The sequence below is a fragment of the Limanda limanda genome, chromosome 6 (assembly GCF_963576545.1).
Source record: "Limanda limanda chromosome 6, fLimLim1.1, whole genome shotgun sequence".
NCBI lineage: Eukaryota > Metazoa > Chordata > Actinopteri > Pleuronectiformes > Pleuronectidae > Limanda > Limanda limanda.
Window position 1 is genome coordinate 20,633,781 of NC_083641.1, and position 23,528 is coordinate 20,657,308.

Below are 23,528 nucleotides of genomic sequence, written 5' to 3' on the forward strand. Positions count from 1 at the left end.
AACAATCCAGAGTGGCACTCAGTAGAGTGAGCACCTCCGCCAAGGCCCAACAGTCACTTTATGAAACCACATTTAATTCACTAGATCCAGATTTGATTATGATCTGCACCAAATTGCAGACACTCATAAATAAATATCAGCCCCCTAAACATGTCTGATCTCCAAAAGTCCAAAAATCAGTACCAAAATGTAATAGGTCGTTTCCTGTCCCGGGTTGCATCCTTCAATCAGTTTCTTAATCATCCTTATACTAGTTTTTCTGTAATCTTGCTCACATAGAAATTGAAAAGAGTAATAAACAACCACATATTAAGTTAACATTTAAAAATTAATTTAGGGGATGGATGTATAATCTCAATTTGGATTTGGCGACAATTCCAATGCGGCAATGTCCAATATAGCCCCACTTCTTTTCAGATTACATAATTTAGCCAATACTGTCTGTACCTTTCAATAAAGTGATGCTTTCAGAACAGAGCGGCTGGTGTCATAAGTAGCTGCAATAGGGGGTAAGTGAGCCAGCACGGCAGCAGGAAGCTGCATCACTCACCACTTTGTTTGGGTATTGTTGGACCCAGCAGAGACAAACAGAGACTCCTCCGGGAGCCAGAGGAAACACCGAGAAGCAGATGGCTCACTAATAGGTGCTAATTACTGCCAGGAATCACAGCGTTCTCTGGAAAACACAACCCTGACTTCCCTTTTTTTTTTTTTACTGCTTTCAACTTTCTTGATAAACCTTATGGTAAAATGCTAGGATATAGGATCAGAAAATTATAGTTTGAGACTTGTTTTAATGGGATAAACAGTAGGAGGGTTGGAGCTATTGTGGTTTATCTCATCGCTCATGCAGCAACACAATTAAACAGCAAAAAGCAATATAAAATCAATAAGGCAATTTCTGCTGTGCCGTAACTTTACAGAACTTCAACCACAACTGATGTTAAAGTCAGATTTATATATGTGAGGATAAACTGAAGAGGAAGAATAAAGTCAAATGGAATTTCTGTTTGGTATTCAAGACTATTTTTCTACAACAACAATACCTACGGGATAACGGAAGTGTCTAGTTTCCATAAATGTCAGCAACAAACACACACACACACACACACTCATACACTGTCCCATAGGGATCTTTGACTCACTGGTTATTTATGAAGGCATATTTATTGATGGTCTCTAAGACAGACTTGAAAGGTATCTTGGAGGTCAGAGTGTAGCCGTGCTGGACCACCGGCTCTCCATCAGGACCATCCCAACAGTCCACTACAGGAAGAAAACAGAGGAAATGATGCATGAATATGTAAATGATGTATGCCCCCCCCCCTCTCTCTGTACTGTTCTTAGTTTCTGTCGAATAAAGGAAAGAGAGAACATTTCAGTTGGACTTTGGATTTAACAGCTTTTTATTCTCCACTATTTCTCATGCCCCTCACGAACACTGGTGTAACTTGATTCTGGGACAGAAAATAGTGTGAGTAAAAGCAATGTTCAAGCAACAGCTTACGCTTCATAGTAATAACATTGTGCTAAATTGTTTTGTTTTTTTATTCAGTGTTGCTGCAGCTCTGGGCCTGTTTCTAATTTTATTACCAACACAGGGGAAAACAGTTTTGGGTTTTAATTTAAAAACATGAACAAAAATGCCAAGCAGTTCCCCAGTTATCCACGTTATTCATAAAATATACATGAAAACTCTGAACTGCAATTGTTTTATTAAATGTTAGTGCAAAGCTGAATTTTTTAAAACCTTCTCGGCCAATCACGATAGGCCATTAAAATGTGTGTCGGTTCTATGAGAACATGACAATTCAAGGATCCTAAAACTGATGGAAATAAATGGTATTTAAGATATCATTCATTATGAAACGGTATTCACACCTGTACTTTTCCAATGATACAACACAGTCACATTAGTGTTGTGCGGCATTTAAAAGTAAACCCGTGCTCACCCTCTACGCAGCGGCAGCCCGACTGCAGCACCCAGGCGTACATGTCCGTCTTAGAGTGAGAGAGGAGCTGGTCACCGGTCAGGTAGGTGTTATGAGAGGAGGCGATGAAGTAGTTACAGAGCGGCTGCTCCATATCCTGATTCACCTCGTGGTGCAAAGGGTTGAAAATGTCACACGTTGGACTGCGCATGTAACTCGTAAAACCTGAAGATAAGACAAATAAAGACAAGTGATTTCAATAGGAAGCAAATTATTGTAGAATTTAGAGTCAAAATGGCTCCATGAATGGCAACGTCACTCAATAAAATCTCAATAACTATTGAAGTAATTGACATTAATGTTTGAAAGGACGTTTACTGTTCCCTGATGGTGAATCCTGTGACTGTAGTGCCCCCTGACTTTTGATCTTGCACCACCAGGGGGTTGATATGTGTGGTTTAAATGCAGTTACCAATCCTTTGATATATCTCAAGAGCTATTCGATATATTGGCACTAATAGCATTCCCTTCCTCCTCAACTGTAACTGTGTTTAGTGGTAATTAGCTACTATTAGCATGCCAACATGTTAAACTAGCATAGCGATCACAAAGTGAAGCCAAACTATCTTGATTGCCCCATTTTAGGTCATTAGCCCAGACTCCTCCATGTTATTTGACGGGACATGAACCTATCTAAGTAGTCAATTTACACGTCAGATACATTTTGGATGGTTTCTGGAATAAATTAAGTTTGAGTGTTGTAATACCTGGTAAATTTGGTTTTAAAAAGCTGCATTTTTGTACAATACAGGTGGAAAGACAAGATGTTCCATCAATCTTTATATAGACTATAATTAAGTCATCGTGAGCACATTTGCATGCTGATGTTAGCATTTGTTCCTTAATCCCACTGAGCTTTTGATTGTGGACTCTTATTATTGTTTCTCTTGTAAATCTACAGATGTGAGCGATCCTGACGTTCGCAGCAGAGGTGACAGAGGTGGAACACAACAACGCGCTTTGAATTATCCTTCTTGTAAACTGATCCTGCAACAGATTTTCAGCAACCGATTGTTCCGGGTTGTTTAAAAATAAAAGTGGCACATTTCTTTCTTCTATTTCAAACAACCAGCTACCAGATGTTATCATGCACCTTCTGACAGTGACACCTACAATATCTCTTCATCAGCAGGTTGAGCTCCAGGAAATAACAGGATCACAGGCAAGTGCATTACAAGCACAGTTCTGTGCATGAAGGAGGAGTGGCAAAGAAGAAAGCATTCTCTCATCCAGGGGAGAGGAATACGAATGGGACGGGAATACCAAGAGCGAGAGAAATCGGAAACAAGCAAGAAAGCAGACGAGAGGGAAGAGGCAGACGTGGAAAATCGTACTAAATGCAAATGCAAATATGGGATAAATCTTGTCATGGGGCCATCGTGGTGAAATCCAAAATTTAACAATACACTGTGCGACAAGAATATACACATATGATCCCCCTACTGGACACAGTATAGACAGTGACACAAACATAAAGAGATCAAATATTGTAGTTTCCTCATCACACTGTGGAATGTTGTGGCAGTGTAAATCTGTTTGTACGTTTCTGTCACATCCGTGCACAAAGCATGTTTAAACACACACATTTCGGGCCTGCAGGGGGGGCATCAGACATACTGGCGTGATCAGCCAGACACATACAGTGTTAGCCTTCATGCCTCCAACGACAAGATTAGTCGCACTCCTCCTCCTCCTCCCTCCATCTCCTCTGCCTGTCCTCACTACTCCTCATTTTTGTCACACTCTCAATTTGCCTTTCCCTCCGCCCTCATTCTGGCTTCCCAATTTTCTCAGTCCAGATAACCTCGTCAATCCGTACCCCCCCTCCCTAAAGCTCACTCCTCAGTTACATGTGGCATTAATGGAAGTGACACTCAGAGATGAACTCTTTCCAGAGACGAAATATCAAAACCTTATACATCATTATTTTGTCTTTTGGGCCACACATTGTCAGGATTTCAGCTAAATTACCAAAAAAATAGTCAAATTGTAAATGTGTGGTCTGACAGAAGCAGAAAATCTGTCAGGTTGGTCAATTTTCATGATTTGATTAACACATCACTAGATCAACAAAGCATGGATTGATGGTTTAATTTAATTTTCTTTAGATTAAAAAGAGTAATAAAGAGAGAAAGATTAGATATTTTTACATTATTTTCGTTGATTCCTCATTTCCTCTGTCAGTGACTTACGAATGAAAGTGCTTTCTTTATGTCTGGTAATAGAAACCATTCTGTATCGGTCTTCAATTAATTCACGGAGTCTTGTAAGGTTGTGCAGGCTGGGAATGGTCTGAACAAGAATAAAAAACCTAATTTATTAATTTATTGAAAAAACAAGCTTAATTAGCTGTTCATAAGCCACATGATGTGTTCCACTCTGCTCTTACAGGCTGACACCTCATGAATAAACTCGTGATGGCATGAACTGTGTTAATATATTAGGTGAGCCCAAGGGGAGTGAAACTAAAGCTGTGAAAAAGAAGATGGTGAAACCAGACACATTTACCTTCAATCCCCAGAACACCTCTTTGTTTATTCTCGTCAGACAGCTCAAACTTGTCCACGATTTCAGCAACGTACTCTGGAGTCACACTGACTATCTGCAGAGACAAAGAAAGAATATGATAGTTGAGAGAACACAAGATGCGAACACTGTGTCGGCCAAACTAATGTCGGCACATCTGTTTTCCTATTTTTTTTGGGACATCAAGGGAAAATAATAAAATCTCCAAATGTTTGAACAGTATCAGGGAGAATGTTCCGTTCTCCAATGGCTCTGAATGAAAGGCAGATTTCTCAAGGTCAGAACCTCTTTTCGAAATACTTCACTCCCATATCAAATTCTACCTTGCAACCTTGAGACTGTGATGTCATGACCAGTCTTACAATAAAGATTGTCCCGCAGTAGCAGTTATTTTGAACACCAGATGAATATGTGAATGCCAGATTAATTACAAAAATGTACGACATATTGCATTCACTTATAATACTGAGGATAATGGGGCGATTTCCTGTCCACGACTTTTAAGACTTGTTTGTAAAATGACCTTGTTAACCTTACTAAGATTGAGATGAGACAATATTACTATGAGAGAATATGTAATGACCTGAATTAGATCCTTTGAATTGTAGTTAATAACTGAATACAGTCTAAATGCCAAATGCAGTCAGAATGGTATCCTCTTTCTACAATACATTTGTGTTGGTGTTAAATTAATTGACAACTGTGTTAAGCAGCTCATTCAGTGAACTGTATAACTGCAGCCTGGAGATGAGAAATACGGCATAATTAAAAATGACACCATCAGAATGTAAAAGGGCAAAAATGTGTCAGACACACAATGAAAGACACAGAGGGGAAAAAAACAATTTTAGGCCTGACTCGTTTACTGGAGCAGACTCCTTTGGGCAGACAGCTGAGACAGACAGAGTTACATTAGACTAAGGAGGTAAAAGAAATATCTCCTCTCTGTGGTTGGATATTAATGGATGATTCGAGAGCAGGAACTTTGCCATAAATACGTGTCAGCTTTAACATCACTGGCTGAAAATTTTCATTGCCTCTAACACGCGGCCGTGCATGACCAGCGTGACCTTTCACCTTCTGCTCGTTGCGCAGGAGGTTCGCCAGCTCCTCCCCTGTCAGGTGGTCCTTCCTGTCGCTGTACGCCATCATCAGCAGGAACAGGTCCCGTCTCAGAGACATCATCTTGTAGAAGACGGAGAACTCCTCGTACGTCAGCGAGCCCTGCTGGTCGTCTGTGTCGGCTTCCTGTGAGGGTGAGGAAGGGTTACGTCTTGAGTTATAAGTCCAAAACTAGGAGAAGGAGACTCGGCCAGGTTGCTTATTATGTGTTTGATTCACACAGTCCTCATCTGAAACAACCCATTTGTATTATAGAGACCTATAAGTTTAGTAAGAAGAAAGCATCTTAATCATTTGATGTGTACTTTTCACTAACATGGATGAGGCAGGGTTTATGACCTATACCGCAGCCAGCCACTAGGGAGCGATCGAGACAGTTTGGCTTCAGTTTTGGAAATCACCCATGTCGTCCATCTTTAAATACAATCTATGGGTTCAATACGTCTGCACAAGTAGTTTTAAGTAGACTTACTGAAAAAACAGTTGAGGCATATTTTAACAAATGTGAAAAATATTTTGTGAATTGCTCCTCACAACTAATTCCGGAGCGTTTGTCCACAAAGGATATTGGGATGGACACATCCTGTTATATACATCATAATACATTTGCCTATTGTGTATTACTCACTAGTTTAGAATAAAAATCTCTTCTCTAGAGAAATCAACATGATTGAATTGAAGCATAATGATAACTCAGTCTGATTATCAGGGTACCAAGAGCTGTAAAATCAATATTTACTGTAGCCATAAGCTGATATTAAACCTCACACTCTATTGATCATGATTTAAAATTAGAAAATTGAGTCTTGTCTTGTCAGGGGAGCTGCTGTTCGCACACGCAGCTGCAAACTCCTCTTTTTCTTTCTCTCTCCATCTCTGTCATGTCGTACTTCACACCAGCAAACATGCACGGCGCTCCAGCTTCTATGACACAAACACATTACCTCTCCAAAATCTATTTTTCCTTTGCCTTACCTTCTGTGTCGCTCCATGTGTCTCACGGCTCATTCTACCCTGACACTTCGTACCGCCTGCGCGCCTGGATTCAGCCGCTCACATTACCCTATCTCACGGGGGCCCATTCGACTCCACACCAAATCTAATAATACTAGCTAATGCCTCCATCACACTCCCGTAATGAGCTCGCCGTGGGCACCGGGGACTCGATCGCAGACAGAATCTACACACGACTAGTCGGATAAATCACTTTGATGGACTACATCAGAAATGCATGGATAGAAAACAAAGGGATTTTGGGTATTCTAAACAACGGCACAAGCTGCTCAGGTGGCTTTCGCTGCTCTGTACCACTGCTTGAATGGATTGGGATAAATTAATGAATTGTTACATGTAATCTTAAGTCAGAGGATGAAGTGATTTACAGTGTAAAATTAGAGTTTAGTTCATTATCAACGGAAACAAACTTTCAGATTCCCTGTATTGACTCTGATTTAACAGTGATGTTGGAGAGGCTTGAGGAGAAAGCTTTATTTGGATATTTTTTACATTTTTTAAATTTCATAAAAGTGAATACTGTATGAAAATGTCACTCTGAGCCCTAAGAAAGTATTCACTCTTGTAAATTGATTGTCACACGACTCATTAAGAAGTTTAATGGCCCTGAAAACATTTTCTGTCAATCAGCCTTTTACCCTTTAAGTATCCTAAATTAACATTTTTAATTATTTCACATGAGGGATTTCTGTCATTTAGTTTTTTATGCTCTTTTCCCTGGTTTAAATTGGGCATTGATATTTGCAAACTCACATGCTTTCTTCACATGCTGTATTTTGCAGTATTCAAATCCAAAAGTGATGATGTTTGTGTTTTTCTAATGTTGCCAAACTCTGACCCTAAAAAGTCCTGATGCAGCTGCTGCATATTTAAAAGTTAAATTCTTCATAAATAATAACTAAAGGTGCTTTTGTTTCCAAATGTAACTTTGTTAGATGCTTTTTTAGTCACAAATGTTAAATGTTGGAGAGAAATACAGTACTATAGATTTTAGAGCTCATTAAATTGGTGAACTCGATTCATTATCATTATTCATAATCCTCACTATCATTATTTTCTAATGTCATCATGGCCCAGTGAAACTGTCAAAGGGCAAATATATGAGTCTTCATTTATTCCTCTCCTAAAAACATGTACATGCAATAACAACAAAATTAAAGATAAAACCGAGGTTTACATTTTGTCACTAAAAATAACCAAAAAACTAGTGACACCCTGTAAACATGGGGACATGTGGGACCCCTGGTGATGGGGTAGTTACCCTTTTCTGCAATGTTGAAAATCCAACCTATTTTATCTCAGTTTCAACAGCTCCTCTGTTCATGAAACACCAATTACCTCTCCCGTCATTTCATGCATGCTATTCCCCACCTGTCCACTAGTTGACCCCTACTGTCGCCTGTGCAGACACCTGCTAGCCACTGCTCATAGTCCCCAGTGTATATACAACACTGTGTAATTGTTTTCTCTCCCTTGTTTTTGTTGCCTTAATCTTAATCCCTTTGGTTGTGTCTGCTGCCTGGCTGCTCTAATGGTGCTGACGTGTGTGTGTGTGTGTGTGTATATGTGTGTGTGTGTGTGTGTCTATTCATAAGTCTACATTTTTCTGCCAGCTGGTTAAATCCACACACATCTGCTTATGGATGTTCTCTCAACATCTGCAAACTTGGCAGACTTACCCGAGTCCAATTTAAAACATGAATTGAAACACAAATAAAAACACTGTCTGTTGAAAAAAGTACCTTCCAAAATAAATCAGTTTTTCAAACTCTGTAACAATGTGCATTATGAAATGTATTTTGGTCTCTGACATTGCACTTCAGTGTCCCTGAGCACCATAACTCAATTTAAAAAAGCCAAAGTGTGGATTTCTGACATTACTCGATGTGACTTCTGTTTTGAAAAATTGAAGAAGCCCCGTCCTGAATCTACTTCATACTTTTTCTCTAAAAGTGTTTCTTTCGCTTCTGAACATATGAAATATTCCACGCACATTTATCCGAATTATTAAATGCACATTAAAGTAAAAAATGCAACGGTAATGTGACTTCTGCGTTTTTAAAATATTTATACGTAAGGAGTTTTCTGTGTTCAAATGGAAGCAAACCTCCTTTTTGATTTAGGTGGTTTGATATTAAATGTTTTTACCTTCGTGATTTTCAGATAATGAAGCCTACAGAACGAGTGTAAGAGCATATAGTACATGTTAGACACACACATACGTATGGGTTTTGTTCTGTTTTTACCCCAGACTGTTAACTTCAGACTGACCTGAAACATCTGCTTGACCTTCCTGCGAGGAAGATTGACATTCAGCTTGTGCAGCAGTTGGTAGATCTCCTCGATGTTCAGGAGGCCGTCTCCGTTTTTGTCCGCCTCCTCGAATGTCTGCTTCATCCACGTCACAGACTCACACATTAAGGAAAACTGGGTATATTAGGATATGTGGCGTTATTCTATGAGCACTGTTCTTCTTATGACTCATCACAAATCATTGAATGCACTATGATGCACAAACACCTCTGACTCCAGGCAAATAAAAACAAATATTTCAGGAGCAGCGTTGCGAGGAGAGGTAAATCTTTCTTTAGAAAATGTTTATAAAAGAATCTCTCAGGAAAAATTGCATAAGCAGTGCACAAACTTGTTTTCTGTTCCTAGACACATGTTCACAGTGATGTGTATGTTTCTCTCTCCTAAAAGGATATTGGTTGTGTGTCCGCTGCCGTCTGGCCAGCGAGTCCTCATCGCTGATCCCAGCCATCAGGTAGCCGAGGCCTGTTATCCAGGTCCTGGCTTCTTCTGCATTGGACGACACCAAGTCGAGGGACTCCATGTGGTTGCCATGGTACACTGTGAAGCAGCAGGCCGGGTCAAAGCTGCTGTCCGCATGGCGATGGAAGATGTCTGATTGACCCCCCTCTGTCACTTTGTACAGCGAATCGATGGTGACTGATGAAGAGAGGAAGAGGGATAGAGAAGAAGAGAAAAGACCAATTTGAGAATTTGTTAAAATGCCTAAAAATGAAATACAGATGAGGGCTGCATTAACAATCTCTGTCTAATGAAGTGAAATAGTTCTTATTGTGACCACTCAAAGTGCATCTATTAGCAGCACTTTTTTTTTCTATGAGGGGCAATTTGGGGGTTCAGCATCTTGCCCTAGGACACTTTGACATGCAGATGGGGAAGTCTGGGATCAAACTGCCGGTCTTCTGGTTGGAGAATGACCGCTCTCACCCCTGAGCCACAACTGCTCTGCCATCAATGAGGAACTGTTGCATCTGCACATGAACACAGGCATTGTCGTTTACTTTAAATCGGTCCCACATGCATCATCAATACTCGTTGGGGGCCCAATAGTTTATCAATCCACACCTGAAAATAATCCTTTGTCTCAGGGGCATTTGAGTTAATTGAAAGACACAGGCTAACACAGTTCATCATGTCAAACCTTTAGTGAAAATATGTATACTTTCGACACTCTATAGTGCAAACAGGGTGCAACGTTATTTCCAGAGTAACTACAATTGCCATCCTGCTATTATATGCCTGCTCAAACCGGAAAATTCTCAGCCTGCATATATATTTTTTCCAGTCTCATATGAGGTCACTGTAACCTTATACCTCTGGCCATGAAATCTAATCATTTCATCTTTTAGTCCAAGTGAAAAAATTTGAAGAAACTCTCTAAAGGCAGACTTGAGATATCATGTTCCAGAGGTCAAAACTACATGTATAAGACAATCATGACCATGAGCTTTGACCTCCCAAATCTGATCAGTTAAAGTGAACTTGAAAGGATTCTCTCATTTTTAAGATAATCTGTTCAGAAGCTAAAACAGGTTTTGACCTGTAGCCATGAAAATTGTATCTGTTCATCTTTGAGTCCAACTGAACATTTGTACCAAAATTTCAAGAAAGTCCCTCAAGGCGTTCTTGACACATCATGTTCACAAGGGAACAGACGGACAGACAACCTGAAAACTTGCCTCCTGGCTTACACCAGCACAGAAGAGGCATAAAAATGCATTATTTTTAAATGTTAAAAATAATGTTGTGTATGTGTTCATGTCTCAGTTTCACTGCAGGTAATGGAGGTCTCCTCATTAATAAATAAATATCAATCACTGCTGCAAGTCACATCTTATAATTTTAACAAGAGGATTAAAGTATTGCATTGCACTGTATTTTTGCAGATAAAAGACAAAACCTTGGTTTAAATTGTAAAACAATATATGCATTGTATTTAAATTCACATCACTAACTAGAAATAGGAGTCACACTTCTATTAAGTGGTCTGTGTAGTGTTTGCATGTGCGTGAGTGAATTTACTCACTCTTGGCCTTTTCACTCTTGCGTGAGGGCTTCCAGCGGATGCAGGACCGATGCTCATCCAGGTAGAAGAGTCTCACCAACCCTTTCGATCCGGCTTTCAGCTTCACCATCTGTGTCCCGGATTGCATCACACTCATGCATCGCTCCACTGCAGACGAAAACACAAACACTGGGGTCAGAGGAGCACTATATTCAGACACAAAGGGAACAGGTGTCTGACTTTGTTCGTCCTCTCTCAGGAAGAGGTACGGCAAAGTTTCACGGAGTCGCTCAGTTAGCGGAGCAGGCAGCGGCTGATGTAGGTCAGAGTCCAAATTGTCACAGAGACTCCACTGTGTGAACAGACAGGGCTGCTTCTCTGTGGTCCACTGACCTGCTCCTGGAAGCAGCTGAGAGGAGGAAGGAGAGGGATCTCACAGAGACGGAGCTAATGTGTGACTCTCTGTTCGGAGTTTCACAGGAGGCCGACAGGGCCTGAGGGAAGAACATTTCTGCATCATGCTGCTAAGGCAGGTGGAAACTAAGCGAGGGCTGCTTCAACAGAACATAAAGACTATAAACTTGTTACAAGGTTCTCCATAATAACAAAAAAAATTCTAGGTATAAAGCTTTTCTTTAATCCCTGCATGACTGGATCATCAACAAACTTCACTATGAGCAGCATACATTGAAACAATTGTATCTTTACAGACTATCTCTAAACTAATGAGTGTCAAATTGAGTGTCTCATAAAGTTTTTTGTATGGAAAAGGTCTGCAAAGCAAAAAAAAAAGGCCACCATCAGCAACAAAGGGAGCTCCTCACTCCAGCATGTCATGTGATGTCCAAATACACCAAAATGCATAATGCACGCCTAGTGGAGACCGATATTTCCCACATGTACTGGGAGTGGTTGACCAATCTCAACAGTGTTAATCAGAGACTGCATTTTATCAAGATGGGAAGAGGCTGAAAAGAGGAGCTGCAGCAATGTTGTATTTTCTGAAAATGTTCAGGTAATAAAATGATGATATACAAATATGAGCATGATATGTTTCTTTTTGAACTGGCTGCAATGAACCAAATTTAATGTCAGGTAGCATGGTGCTGGTACCAGCTCCTATCGTGTTACATTAGTTTAACATAGTGAAGCATTTCTGAAAATCTCTGCCCCATCAGCTCCAACACGAGTCACGACACACCGCATGCTGGTTGCGTGTTCACGGTAACATTCTCCCACTGAGCACCAGCTGATGACAGTTCCCTGTCTGTCTCTGCAATACGTTGCACCGCAGTATACAATATGTATGTGCACCATATACCGGGAAGAGAAAACTCCATCTCTGGCAGTCATCTGGAGTTGAAGGTTCAGTTAAAGACACTTGAATTGAGCTTTAGAATGGGTGGAGAGGGATTATAATGGTGGAGTGAAGATAAGAACAGAGGGACTGCGATGATGCTGAGAAGTGACTTTGTGTTTGATTGCTTGGCTGCCTGCTACTGTCCAGCATCAGAAAAGCATAAAAGACAAAACTTCAAACTTTTTACTTTTCACGACAGCTGGTGGCAGGGATACAGACAGTGAGATTTCTATCCTCATTAGTGGAGTGTGTGTGTGCCTGCCTGTGTGTGTGTGTCTGTGTGTCTGTGTGTCTGTGTGTATGTGTGTGTGTGTATGAGCATAAGCCTTCATGCGATATGTCTATTTTTATATGTCCCAGTATGGACATATAGCCAATATTCTGTCTTAAAATAACTGTGATAATGAAAAAGTAATATGTAGTTAATATAATCCCTTTGGTGCAGCCAGGGCTATGATGTATTTAGATGTGTGGCCACAGAACCATGTTTTAATATTTGAAGCTATTCTCCCCCTGATGTCTTGTTAAGAGAGTGGAACTTATGTCTCTTTGTAAATGTAAAGATTGTAGAAGTAGAAGTAGAGAGCAAAATCAATTCTGTCTCAAAGACAGAACAGAAACACACAAGGTCGCATAGTAAAATAATAGTGTGCAAAATATCACCCGGTCATATTCACAGGCTAATAAAACCAATTGTTATCAATCATTTTGTCGTGATAAAATACTCCTCGGTCACAATGGAGAAGCCGCCACAGAAGATTCAATGTACTGAAGGTTAATGTGACGTGAGAAAGTGCTTCAGTATAGAGGCGTCTGCTTTACTGGAGATTCTGAGAGTTGAGGAACATACTTGAAGGAGCTTCAGTTGATCAAATGTTTGTCACCATGAGAGGTTGGAGATGAGTTTTCAAGGCCAAAGGAGAGACTGTCGTCAAATGGACCAAATCTCTAAGAGACACATGCACGTACGGAAATTTGTGGTGCTACAATAATCTGTACTGAAAGTTTGAGAGTAAAAAAAAATGGAGGGGTTCGGGTCTCAAGAGCTACTCATCCAAAAAACTGCACTTCCCGGGGTCCTTGGAAATAAACCCACCATGTTTGAAGTCGATGCGCTGAGCAGTTGTTGAAGGCAGAAAGAAAGACAGATTTGTAAGGTGTGGACACTACCGTCAGATACATAAGCCTGTTTACAGTCGGAATCCACCAATGGCAAATTGTTCTGATTGGACAAAGTTTAAAAAAAATAAAAAATAAAATTGTAATCAACAAAATCCAAGAAAGTCTCTGTAGAGTTTCACAATAAAAAGGCAATTAGGCTCCAATCAAGGTTAAGTTATAAAAACATTTCCAAGCAGAACCTCTGTGGCCTCAATAACTGTAAAACAAAGGATTTGAACATCTTAGTAGATTTGGACAAATTGAAGATCCTGTTAAAAAACAAGGATGGACAGATTCAAGTTCTTCACATTTTACATCTTCAAACTGTAACCTTGGAAAATGACAAAACCTTTTTAACCTTACAAGGTTGCAGAGAAGTGCGCACCAGAGGCAGGTATCTGCACAACAAATAAAAAATAAATTATATTCTGTGATGACAGGGTGATTATCTTCAAAGTCAAATAAAGTGAAATCTCTCCTGCATTCAAAACCCATGTTTAAGTACTTAACAGAACACGTGCTGAGTATAGAGCACTTGTTAACAGGCTCTCTGTCCTGGGGACAAGCTCAGCAATGACACAAATCTAATTCTCGATATTTCTCAAGTCGAAGATGCTCGCTCCAGGGACTGTATCAAACACACACACACACACACACACACACACGCACACACACACGCACACGCACACGCACACGCACACATACACGCGCACACACACACACACACACACACATACACACACACACACACACACAAGCTTGAGCACATGAATCTGAGCCCTGCAGTCTCCCAAGGTGCATGACAAATCCTGAATGCACTAATGGTCCCACAGCCTGCTGGGTTGATAACACAATGGAGTATGTGGAGAGAGAAACAAGCAGCCAAACAACTAAAGCAGTGAACTCGGGGTCTGATTCCTACGGGATATCCCTTCTAACAGATTTCACTGTTGGTTTAGTGAGGTCTCCACCAGAGACACATCCGCTCATGGTCAAGGCAAAAAACTAAAGTGTGTTCAAAGGTTGCGCAAATTGTTGTTTCCAGCAAGTCTGGGATAAAAGTGAATGGCAAATACAGTCTGTTAAGATTAGACTACTTTAGTTTCTAAGTTAGTTTGGTGGCATGGTGGTCCAGTGATTGGCACTTTGCCCCACGACAAGTAGTTTCTTATAGGGAGTGTTGTATGTTCTCCATGTGTCTGCATGAGCTTTTTCCATCTTCCTCCCACAGTCCAAATCCATCCATCCATCCATTATCTATAATGCTTTATCCTTTGAGGGTCGGTGGGAGGCTGGAGCCAATCCCAGCCAACACTGGGCAAGAGGCGGGGTACACCATGGATAGGTTGCCATGGCGATTCACATGGACAGCATATAGAGACAAACAACCTATGGTCAAGAATTTAGAGTCTCCAGCGAAAACCCATGCGAACTCTGGGAAAACATGCAATTCCACACAGAGAGACCCAAGCCAAACTGGTAGAGTAAACCAGGAACTATCTTGCTGAGAGCTGACAGTGTAACGTTGTGGACATACAGCTTAAGTTAACTGGGGACTCTAAATTGTTAATGTGAATGGTTGATGGTTATTTGTCTCCATCAGTCCTGCAACCTGTCCGGGATGCACCCTGCCTCTTACCCGTGACCCTCAAAGATAAGCGGTGTAGATAATGGATGTACGGTTGGTTAGTTTAATTTAATGGAATACAAAGGTCATATTTTATAGCATAAAACAGCTTCTACGCTTGAACTTATGTAAAATACAAAGGATTACAAATGTGACCATCTGACATGAGAGGCACAAAGAGAATACATTTTTTTTCCAAATCGCCTGGGAGCGACTATCATTGTGTTTCTGTCCACCTGATGAATTCAAGTCCAGTATTCACCCTTTTTTAGGTTCTGTTCCCCCATCATCCTCTGAGGGAAATACCTGGTTATTCAACTGTTAAATGACCCATGTTCACCAGTTATTCACTAACTTTGTCTGTTTGTCATCTTGGAGCTGTGGGTGCACACACTGCCAGTAATAACTGCCTTTTGTGGCTGGACGGTAGGTCGATCAGTGAAAGAAACCAGATTTCATTCAGTCAATAAAGGGATAGTTCAATGAAAAATCATGTCATCCAAGTGTCCACAGGCCCAGACGTTCATATTCATATAAGCTGGCGGTCGAACGTTGGTGTGTCTGAGGGTCTGTGAACGCACCTCGTAGGAAGATATCAGAGGATATCAAGTCGAGTATAAATGTGGGGGCTTGCAGACACTTGGATGACACCACAAAAGCAGTACGGAGGCATCTTAGTTTTTTTCTGCTGTTTTATTACGTCTGAAGTATAAGTCGCCGGTTACATCAAATGTATCGGATTCGGCTGCAACAAAGTTTACCCCTGAGACTCAAAAAGTGCTTTGTGGACTCAAACTCTTCACCCACCCCTCCATCAGCATAGTGGTGAGTAGATGATGAGTGAATTTTCATTTTTCGGTGAACTATCCCTTTTACGATGGGATTCAGAAGGGGTAACTGTCAAATACGGCTTTGCGTTGGTATTGATCACACCCACAGCCTCGGCACTGCTGAACAGACATGTTCTTCTGGGTCTTCGATCCCTCCCTAAAAAAATCCATGATTTAGGCGAGAAAAACATCAAATGACAGTCTAGCTCTGATATGTAAGAGCATAAATCAGGCTCAAAGTGAATCAATGTTAGTTTTCCATGCATGCCCATTCTCCAAACTATTCCTTTGGAGTATAAGTATGTAAAAGTAGTTTTTTTCAGTCAGTCACACATTTCACAAGAAAAAGATAAAAGATAAAAGAGAATACGGAAGAAGTCTGTCTCTTTTTCTATCCAGCTCGACATCGAACGCCATGGCAGCTCTCTGAGGAGAACTGACATGTACAGGTTTCAGTGTCTCGGTTTCTTCATGTCGTAACGCAACTAAAAATAAGCTCACACACGCTTCTCCTTGCATTTCCCTGTCTATTAAAGTTAAGTACAGTTTACATTTCAATTCAAGCCCAGTACAAGTACTTGGAATAAGGCATCAATACCAATAGTACGTTTTTTCTGTACTTTGCTCTCTCTGTAATACCAGAAAATCGTATTTCAAGTTGCGCAGTAAAATGCGTATTGAAAAATCAGGTACAGTAGGTGGCGGTGTGAACCTTAAAGTTGTTTGCGATCTGCCAGTTAATCGAGGGAAGAAGAAGAAGTTGTAAAATAACTTTGATGCAGCTAGTTGCTCCACTCATGTTAGCAAAAATGCTAACAAAGTATAAGCTATCCAACAGTGAAGCCATAACTTTTACAACTGGCTAATTAATTACTTGAAGTCAATATCTGTTAAGCCGTTGATCTAACAAGTAAGTTTGTTTTTTGACAAGGATTATCACCATTTTTTTCCTATTGCCCCAAGTTGCAACTGTAATGCAACTATGAGTTGGAATTTCAACTCTGAAAGTCAGAGGAACCTCAACAACCCGACTTCAAAATTCAAGATGGCTTCGCGGTTTATCAACAGTAGTGAAAGATGTCGTTTTTACTGTGCACTAGCACTACAGTCATTTAATTTATTGTGCACATAGTACTGTCTGTAGACATGTGACTATGGCGTTGGTAAGCGTGAAATGCCACGTGATGCATTATTATGAACTGGTTACGCTAACAATAGCTTGCTGGATAACGTAAACATTGTTCTTGTGCAACTGGAATGCTATCAACTCAGAAAATTAGATTGTGTCAACTTTGAAAAGTGTTAGCCCACTAGACTTTGTTGCACACCTCCCGATAAATGTAGTGTTGCTTGCAGTAGTGCGTGATTTAGCTCTCTCTTAACAATCAATTTAACATGAATCAGTGCAAGGTTGTACCGACGTTATTCGGTTGGTTACCTTAAAAGAGTTCAGTATGCAACCCTACTGTCTATCCCTATTACTCCTTGACATATCTGCAGGCGTTCTCCAGACGATTTGCTCTCCATCAGCATGATAAGGACCATTAAGAGTCAAACCTCTCTCCTAGTTAAACGGAAGATTACAAATCAGACGACCCCAGAGAAGACGAAGGAGGGTCGATGTCTGCCCGCAGGAGTGGAGCTGCCTCGTAATCAAAGATGAAAACTAATATGAGTGTCTCTCAGAGGACCGGGGATGGTTGAAAATGAGCGCCCTTCACATCTCAGCTCCTGTATCTTGTCCCATTCTCCCTCAAGCATTACTGCTCAGACAGTCTGAGCACGAGAATTAAAATGTACAGTTTTTTTTAACAATTCTTTTCAGTGCTAACCTGACATTTATATGCAAGTTATCCCCAGGTACCAATCTTCATGCTTTGCTGTCTGTGGCCGTGGCACCTGTGCACCTGCGATTTCTCCTTACAAAGAAGCCGACAGACGACAGGTCCACCCAAGTGTAAAAAGATGTGATTTTCAGCTAGCTACGAGAATAAAAAGAAATATGTGAAGCGTCATCTTTTTTACATCTGACTCCCATTTGACGTCTGTCTGTGTGTGTTGACATGGCAGCATTTGTGCTTGTGTGCATATACAAGTGTGCACGAGTAAAAACTCATCACCTCTGTCGGCCCAGAGCAGAGAGAGCAGATCAAAGCTTTGTCTAGCCACAGCGGCTCTAATTCAAACATATTTTAATGGGGCTGGTGAAAGAAAGGCCCCTGTGATAACCTGATGAACAAAGCCCGACCTCACAGGTCAGGACTGCAAACACACAACACAAAGCACCTGGCATCACATTATCATCATTGGCAGTTTATCATTTTCAATTTTAACTGTCATTTTAATTCTCAATATGACATGAGTTCCCCTTGGCCGTCCCTGTTGCCTCATTTCTATGAGGATTTAATTACTGAGAGATAATATTTCAGTTCATGAACGTCTCTGCGTGAGATCTCTGGTGAGATCGGTCAGGCTGTGATGACTGGAATAGACCACAGTCCAAAGACTTATCTTAATCTATTCATGACTACATAAATTCATATTCAGCAGCATCTGCCTGATCCTTCATGCACTATTCATGTGATATAAGGCACCAGCACCTGAACTATCCCAGCCAGTTCCACTGTTCATGAAACACAACAGGGGCAAGAATCAAACCAAAATAAAACTGAACGGAGGAGAGGCGCCCTAATTTTTTCACATAATGCTCTGTTTCTCCTGTTTAGCCCTCGTGACCCGCAGGTCTGTTTTGTGTGCTGACGTTTAATGAAAATGTGATTTGGCTGTGGTTCACTGAGTGTCCACAGGACAAAATGAATGACATTTGCACATGATTATGGTTACGACAAGTGGGAATGCGCTAAGAAATTAACACACAAACAAGACAAATCTTCTCTTGCATGTAATAAGCATCAGCTCATTAAGACGAGCTTTCTGCAGGTTCAAAGTTATGGTCACAGAAAGTGAGCAATTCGATCAGCCTGGGGATATTTTGATACATAAACATGAGCTTCTGCTCCTTTCCACTGCTATAAATAGCAGCAGCAGGAGATATGTTCAATATGCAATATGTCTTTCCTCATGCACACGTTTGATCAATGGAAGATAAATTGTTAAAAGATATTTAAGAAGAGTTTTTTGCAGAGAATTTGCAAACTTTAGCAAAACAGATCACAAAAAAAATCACTTATACATGATAGATGTTACATGTTTCCTTCTGTGAGACACTTTATAGACTCAATCACACACACAAAGATTCTGACTTACCAATTTGTGTAAGTCTACATTTTTGTGGCACGGCCACGGTGCCACCAATGTGGAAGACATTCCGCGCCAGCAGAGTCGCAACAGTCAACACGGTGTATTTCTCAGCAGGACCAGCAATAAAGGTGGTTCGTACTTTGTGAGCAGATAAAGCACCTGGACCAAAGAGTGAAGAACATATTTCCTCCATTTTCTACACGTAAAAAACTAAGTCCACCTCAGCTCAGTCCCAGTATGCAGCACATTCTGTAGCTCCAAGCGCTGAAAAAAAAAGCGTTGGGTTTTCCTCAGATCAGACTTGTCGGACTCTTCGGAGACTGTGAGCTTCAACACTCCAAACAACAAGCGAACCGTCCTCTGTGCTGTGCTCACATCTGTGGCAGCACCTTCATCTGACAGTTTTCTCTCTCTCTAAAATCTCACATGTTTCCACCTTTCTCCTGGTCAGCTGTTCTGCACCCCCGCCTTCCGCTCTTCCCGTCCACCTCTCTCTGATGTTTGCAGATCTCTCGGCTGTGTCTGTCTGTGCGGCCAACACGCTACCCTGATGCATAGATGTAGATTCAGCACCAGCTACAGCATTGTTTGTGGTGTAGCTTATGGAGTGATTAAGAAGAGCAGGCTAAGAGAGTGTGGCAGATGTGTGCCTCTGCATCAGCTGGGGTCCCAGGATCAACCAGTGGGATGTGGGGATAAAAATGATGACATAACATTCATGATAATGCACTACCCAAAGTAACGTTTAATGGATTGGGTGTGTCCGTGTGTGTGTGTGTGTGTGCTTCAGAAAGAGTCACCATCAGCACATCTGTTCATCTTGTGCTAAAGGATTTTCTATCTCACACTAGGCTTTTCCAGGCAGGGTGAACTCCTCTTTACCCACGTTCAACTTTCATGCCCTGAAATGTCCTCATCATGTCCTTATCAGGAAGCCCACATTCTTTAAGGGAAATACAAAAGCATAAAAGGAAGACTACAGCGGTGTCCTAATTGAGGGATCCCATCATTCAGAGGCTGTATTTGAAGACCAATTGCATTTAAACCAGGCTGTCCTATTTAAAAGGCCCCTTCAAGGCAGAGAACTTGCTTCCTTCCATTCCTGAGCATCGAAGGATCCAATGCATTGATCCTTCTCAGGTCAACCTGTCCCAGAATTCATTGCACACCAGAAACAAAGCTAATGAGCTACCTATGCCGGTGGCTGGGTAGGAGTAAGTGCCGCCGCTCAAAATGGCTGATGCAATGTAAGGGCAGGAGAAGATGCTGACGCAAATCCTCCGGAGACCAGACCGTCTCACAGCTTCGAGTTGACTGAGTCCAATTGGGACAAAAGATTTACTTTGATGGAAAACCCATAGTGGGTGGATGGACAGATGTCATTCAGACCATGGAGCAGTTTCCTCTCTTCTTTCCATCCTCATTTTAAATCATGAAATATCAGTCCATTGTCGAATTGCTATCACACCTCACTAGACTCCGTAGGCTGGGTTCACGAAATCTAAGTGTCAGTTTAAGAAAACAATTTCCGCAGGTCACATTGTCTGAACATCCACTTTAGGAACAATGACACAGACAATTCTGCCAGACATAAATTTGTTCAATCCCTAGACCCTGAACACACTGTCAAGGAAAAGTGTAAATCAATGATGGTAGAACCCTTCAATCCTTTCATATCTTCTTAAATATATTTTTGAATTTTGATTTATGTCGTTCATTCTCCACCCTGTCTGACTGTTCATCTCAGGACATTCAACAGCTTATTAAATTACATTAGTCAGGCGCACGGCTCTGTGACCAGTGATGACTTCTGGATAAATGAGTGGGGAAATCAGGCTGCACCGTGGGGGGGACGAATGTCGTCCGTATATCTGATGACAGTCATAATCCTGAGCCTGAACAAAGTCAAAACCCCATCACCTGCTCAACCGCTGTGACGCCGACAAAGAGACGACTGCAATGAACAAATAACACAAAATTATATTTATTTATTTTTCACTGAGTCTTGGAGCATTTTCCAGCATGCATTAGGTGGGCAGCAGGTAAACAGCCTGGATCCATTGTAAGTCAGGACTAACACAGATAGACAGAACCTCACATTCATACCTGTGGGACAGCTGCGGTCTCTAATCTACTTGATGTGGGTTATCGGATAGAAACACAAAGGAAACCTGCATGAGAGCAGAGATAACCTGCAGACTTCACACGCACAATGGATGGAGCCCACAGCCCCGGTGCAACAATGCATACATGGAAAATATCTCCTGTCATCATCAAAACCTGTCAGGCTTAACAGCTGCTGGCAGATGGATCTATTACTGTGGCACGGAGACTGGCTATCTGTTTCAATGGACAACATTGTTTATTTATTTATTTTTGATAAAGGATCATCAACCTTGTGCTACATCAGCAAACTTGTGACGGATAATGGTCGATATTTGCCACAAGAGGAGGATTGTAAAAAAAAAGAAAAAATGAGTAATTCTACGGGGGGTGTTCATGTAAGAATTTTTAAGATGAGCTGATCAGTCGCTTTTAGCAGTGGAGCTTCCCACTGGCAACTGAGAACCATAAATAATACACTGCCGAGCCATGAACCTTAAGTCTAGAGCTTGTATAGATAGTTGCACTGAACTGAAAGTAGCAGCTTAGATGAGCAATATACCACTGAACTGAAGACAGTGTGAGTCTGTGCTGAATATCGTCCAGTGTGACTTGTGATATGTTCACTTACGGCAGCTCATACTAAAGAGCCGTTGAATGGTGACGCGTTCACTTACAGCACAGTTAGCTTAGCTTAGCTTAGTTCAGGGTGGAAAACTGTCAGAACTATGAACTATAACTAGAAATCTTAAAACTGAACCACACAACCGGCAGAGTGATTTCCTCTTTTTTTTTTCCACCTTTGGAATCTGCAATTTTTTATGGTAGACCCAATTAACCAGTAAAAAAGATTATGGGGTTTTTCCACCTTTTTACAAGGTTTTCTGTATAATGGCTATCGCCTGATATAATGGAAATAACTTGATGACACTGACATTAGCAAAACAACAACAATCCCATGATCAGGAAAGTGTTGATTTATCTTTGTTGGTATTTCCTCACAGCTCCAACGCTTCTACCGTCTACAGGAGTTTTCACAATTGGCACCAAAGGGGATTGAACTCAAATAGAAACACCTTTTAGAGTAAACTAATTACATAAAAACATGCGGAAGAAGTCTAAATATATTTTGGTATACCGACTTATTAGCGACATAAAAGGTGGGGGAAACACTGGGAAATGATGAGCGAAAGGAGGGAAAAAACACACTCGTATCTCACTAAGACTAATTAAGAGCGCTCAAGGCAGCACTCGAGTCACCAGTGCTACAAATGGGTTCTCAGGTCCCCCAGGGAAGCAGAGTGTAGAGCGGCCCCGGAATAGAAATAAACACACGACAACTGCAGCATTATAATGCATTCAGCGAAGATGCTACAGGGGGCTCCCCGAGTGTAGGAGTTCAGCTCCAACATCAAAGGGGGCAAGTGTAGCCAGAGAGTGTGCATGTGCATGTGCATGTGTGCGTGTGTGGGCTTATGTGTACATTTCTGTATTGGTTGATGTCGACTGCTCCTGCAATGTTCAAGCTTCTTCTTTCTTCCTCCCAGGCTGGATGACTGTGAGTAGATTGAGATACGGTATCTTTGGCAACAGAACCAGACTGCTACGCAAACTGTCTGATCTCAGCTGCTTCACAGGAAATGTGAGAGGGAAGCCGTTAACTGCGCTTGCCAGCCCAACGTTTCATTTCAAGACATGGAAGACTTAGTCAAATGTCAATAAAGCTGTTTTAGGACATGCACTGAAATCTGGACATTCTCTTGACATTTTCAGGAGAGGCTGCACGTGAGAAGACAAATGTCCAAGTCAGATGCAGAATACATTTTTTGAGCTTTTCCTGCCACATCCCAGGTAAAATATCCGCAAAACAATCAGAGAGAACCCATGTGAGAATACAGCAGGAAAATGTCTGCAAAAATCCGAGTTTTGAACATGCAATAGATGCAAAAATACAAATATCTCAGGTGGAAAAAGAGAACACAGCGAAGACGCCTGAGAGGATGTTGACTTAAAAAGGTGAGATTTGAAAGAATTGTTATGCTGTGACCATAAATACGTGATTTACAAAGCCTTATTCATACGTCATGTCCTACCTTCTGGACACTGCACCCAGGCGCTAGCCCTTACCTGAACGTTTCCCCTTGTTGTGAGAGCTCTATGTTCTTTTGGGAAAACTCCAGAAAAAGTGCAACCCACTTTTCCTGAGCTTCTAAAG

At 41.2% G+C, this 23,528-nt stretch overlaps 1 protein-coding gene across 1 annotated transcript in view; it reads right to left on the minus strand.

The window, feature by feature from the left end:
• plch1 (phospholipase C, eta 1) overlaps positions 1–23,528 on the minus strand; it is a 60,982-nt gene that overhangs the window by 23,411 nt on the left and 14,043 nt on the right. The window contains exons 4-10 of the mRNA XM_061072525.1: positions 10,993–11,139; positions 9,362–9,605; positions 8,925–9,054; positions 5,595–5,765; positions 4,500–4,593; positions 1,953–2,156; positions 1,146–1,266 (exon numbers count right to left, since the gene is read on the minus strand). Coding sequence (XP_060928508.1) covers positions 1,146–1,266; positions 1,953–2,156; positions 4,500–4,593; positions 5,595–5,765; positions 8,925–9,054; positions 9,362–9,605; positions 10,993–11,139 — 1,111 coding nt within the window. The remainder of the gene's footprint in view (positions 1–1,145; positions 1,267–1,952; positions 2,157–4,499; positions 4,594–5,594; positions 5,766–8,924; positions 9,055–9,361; positions 9,606–10,992; positions 11,140–23,528) is intronic.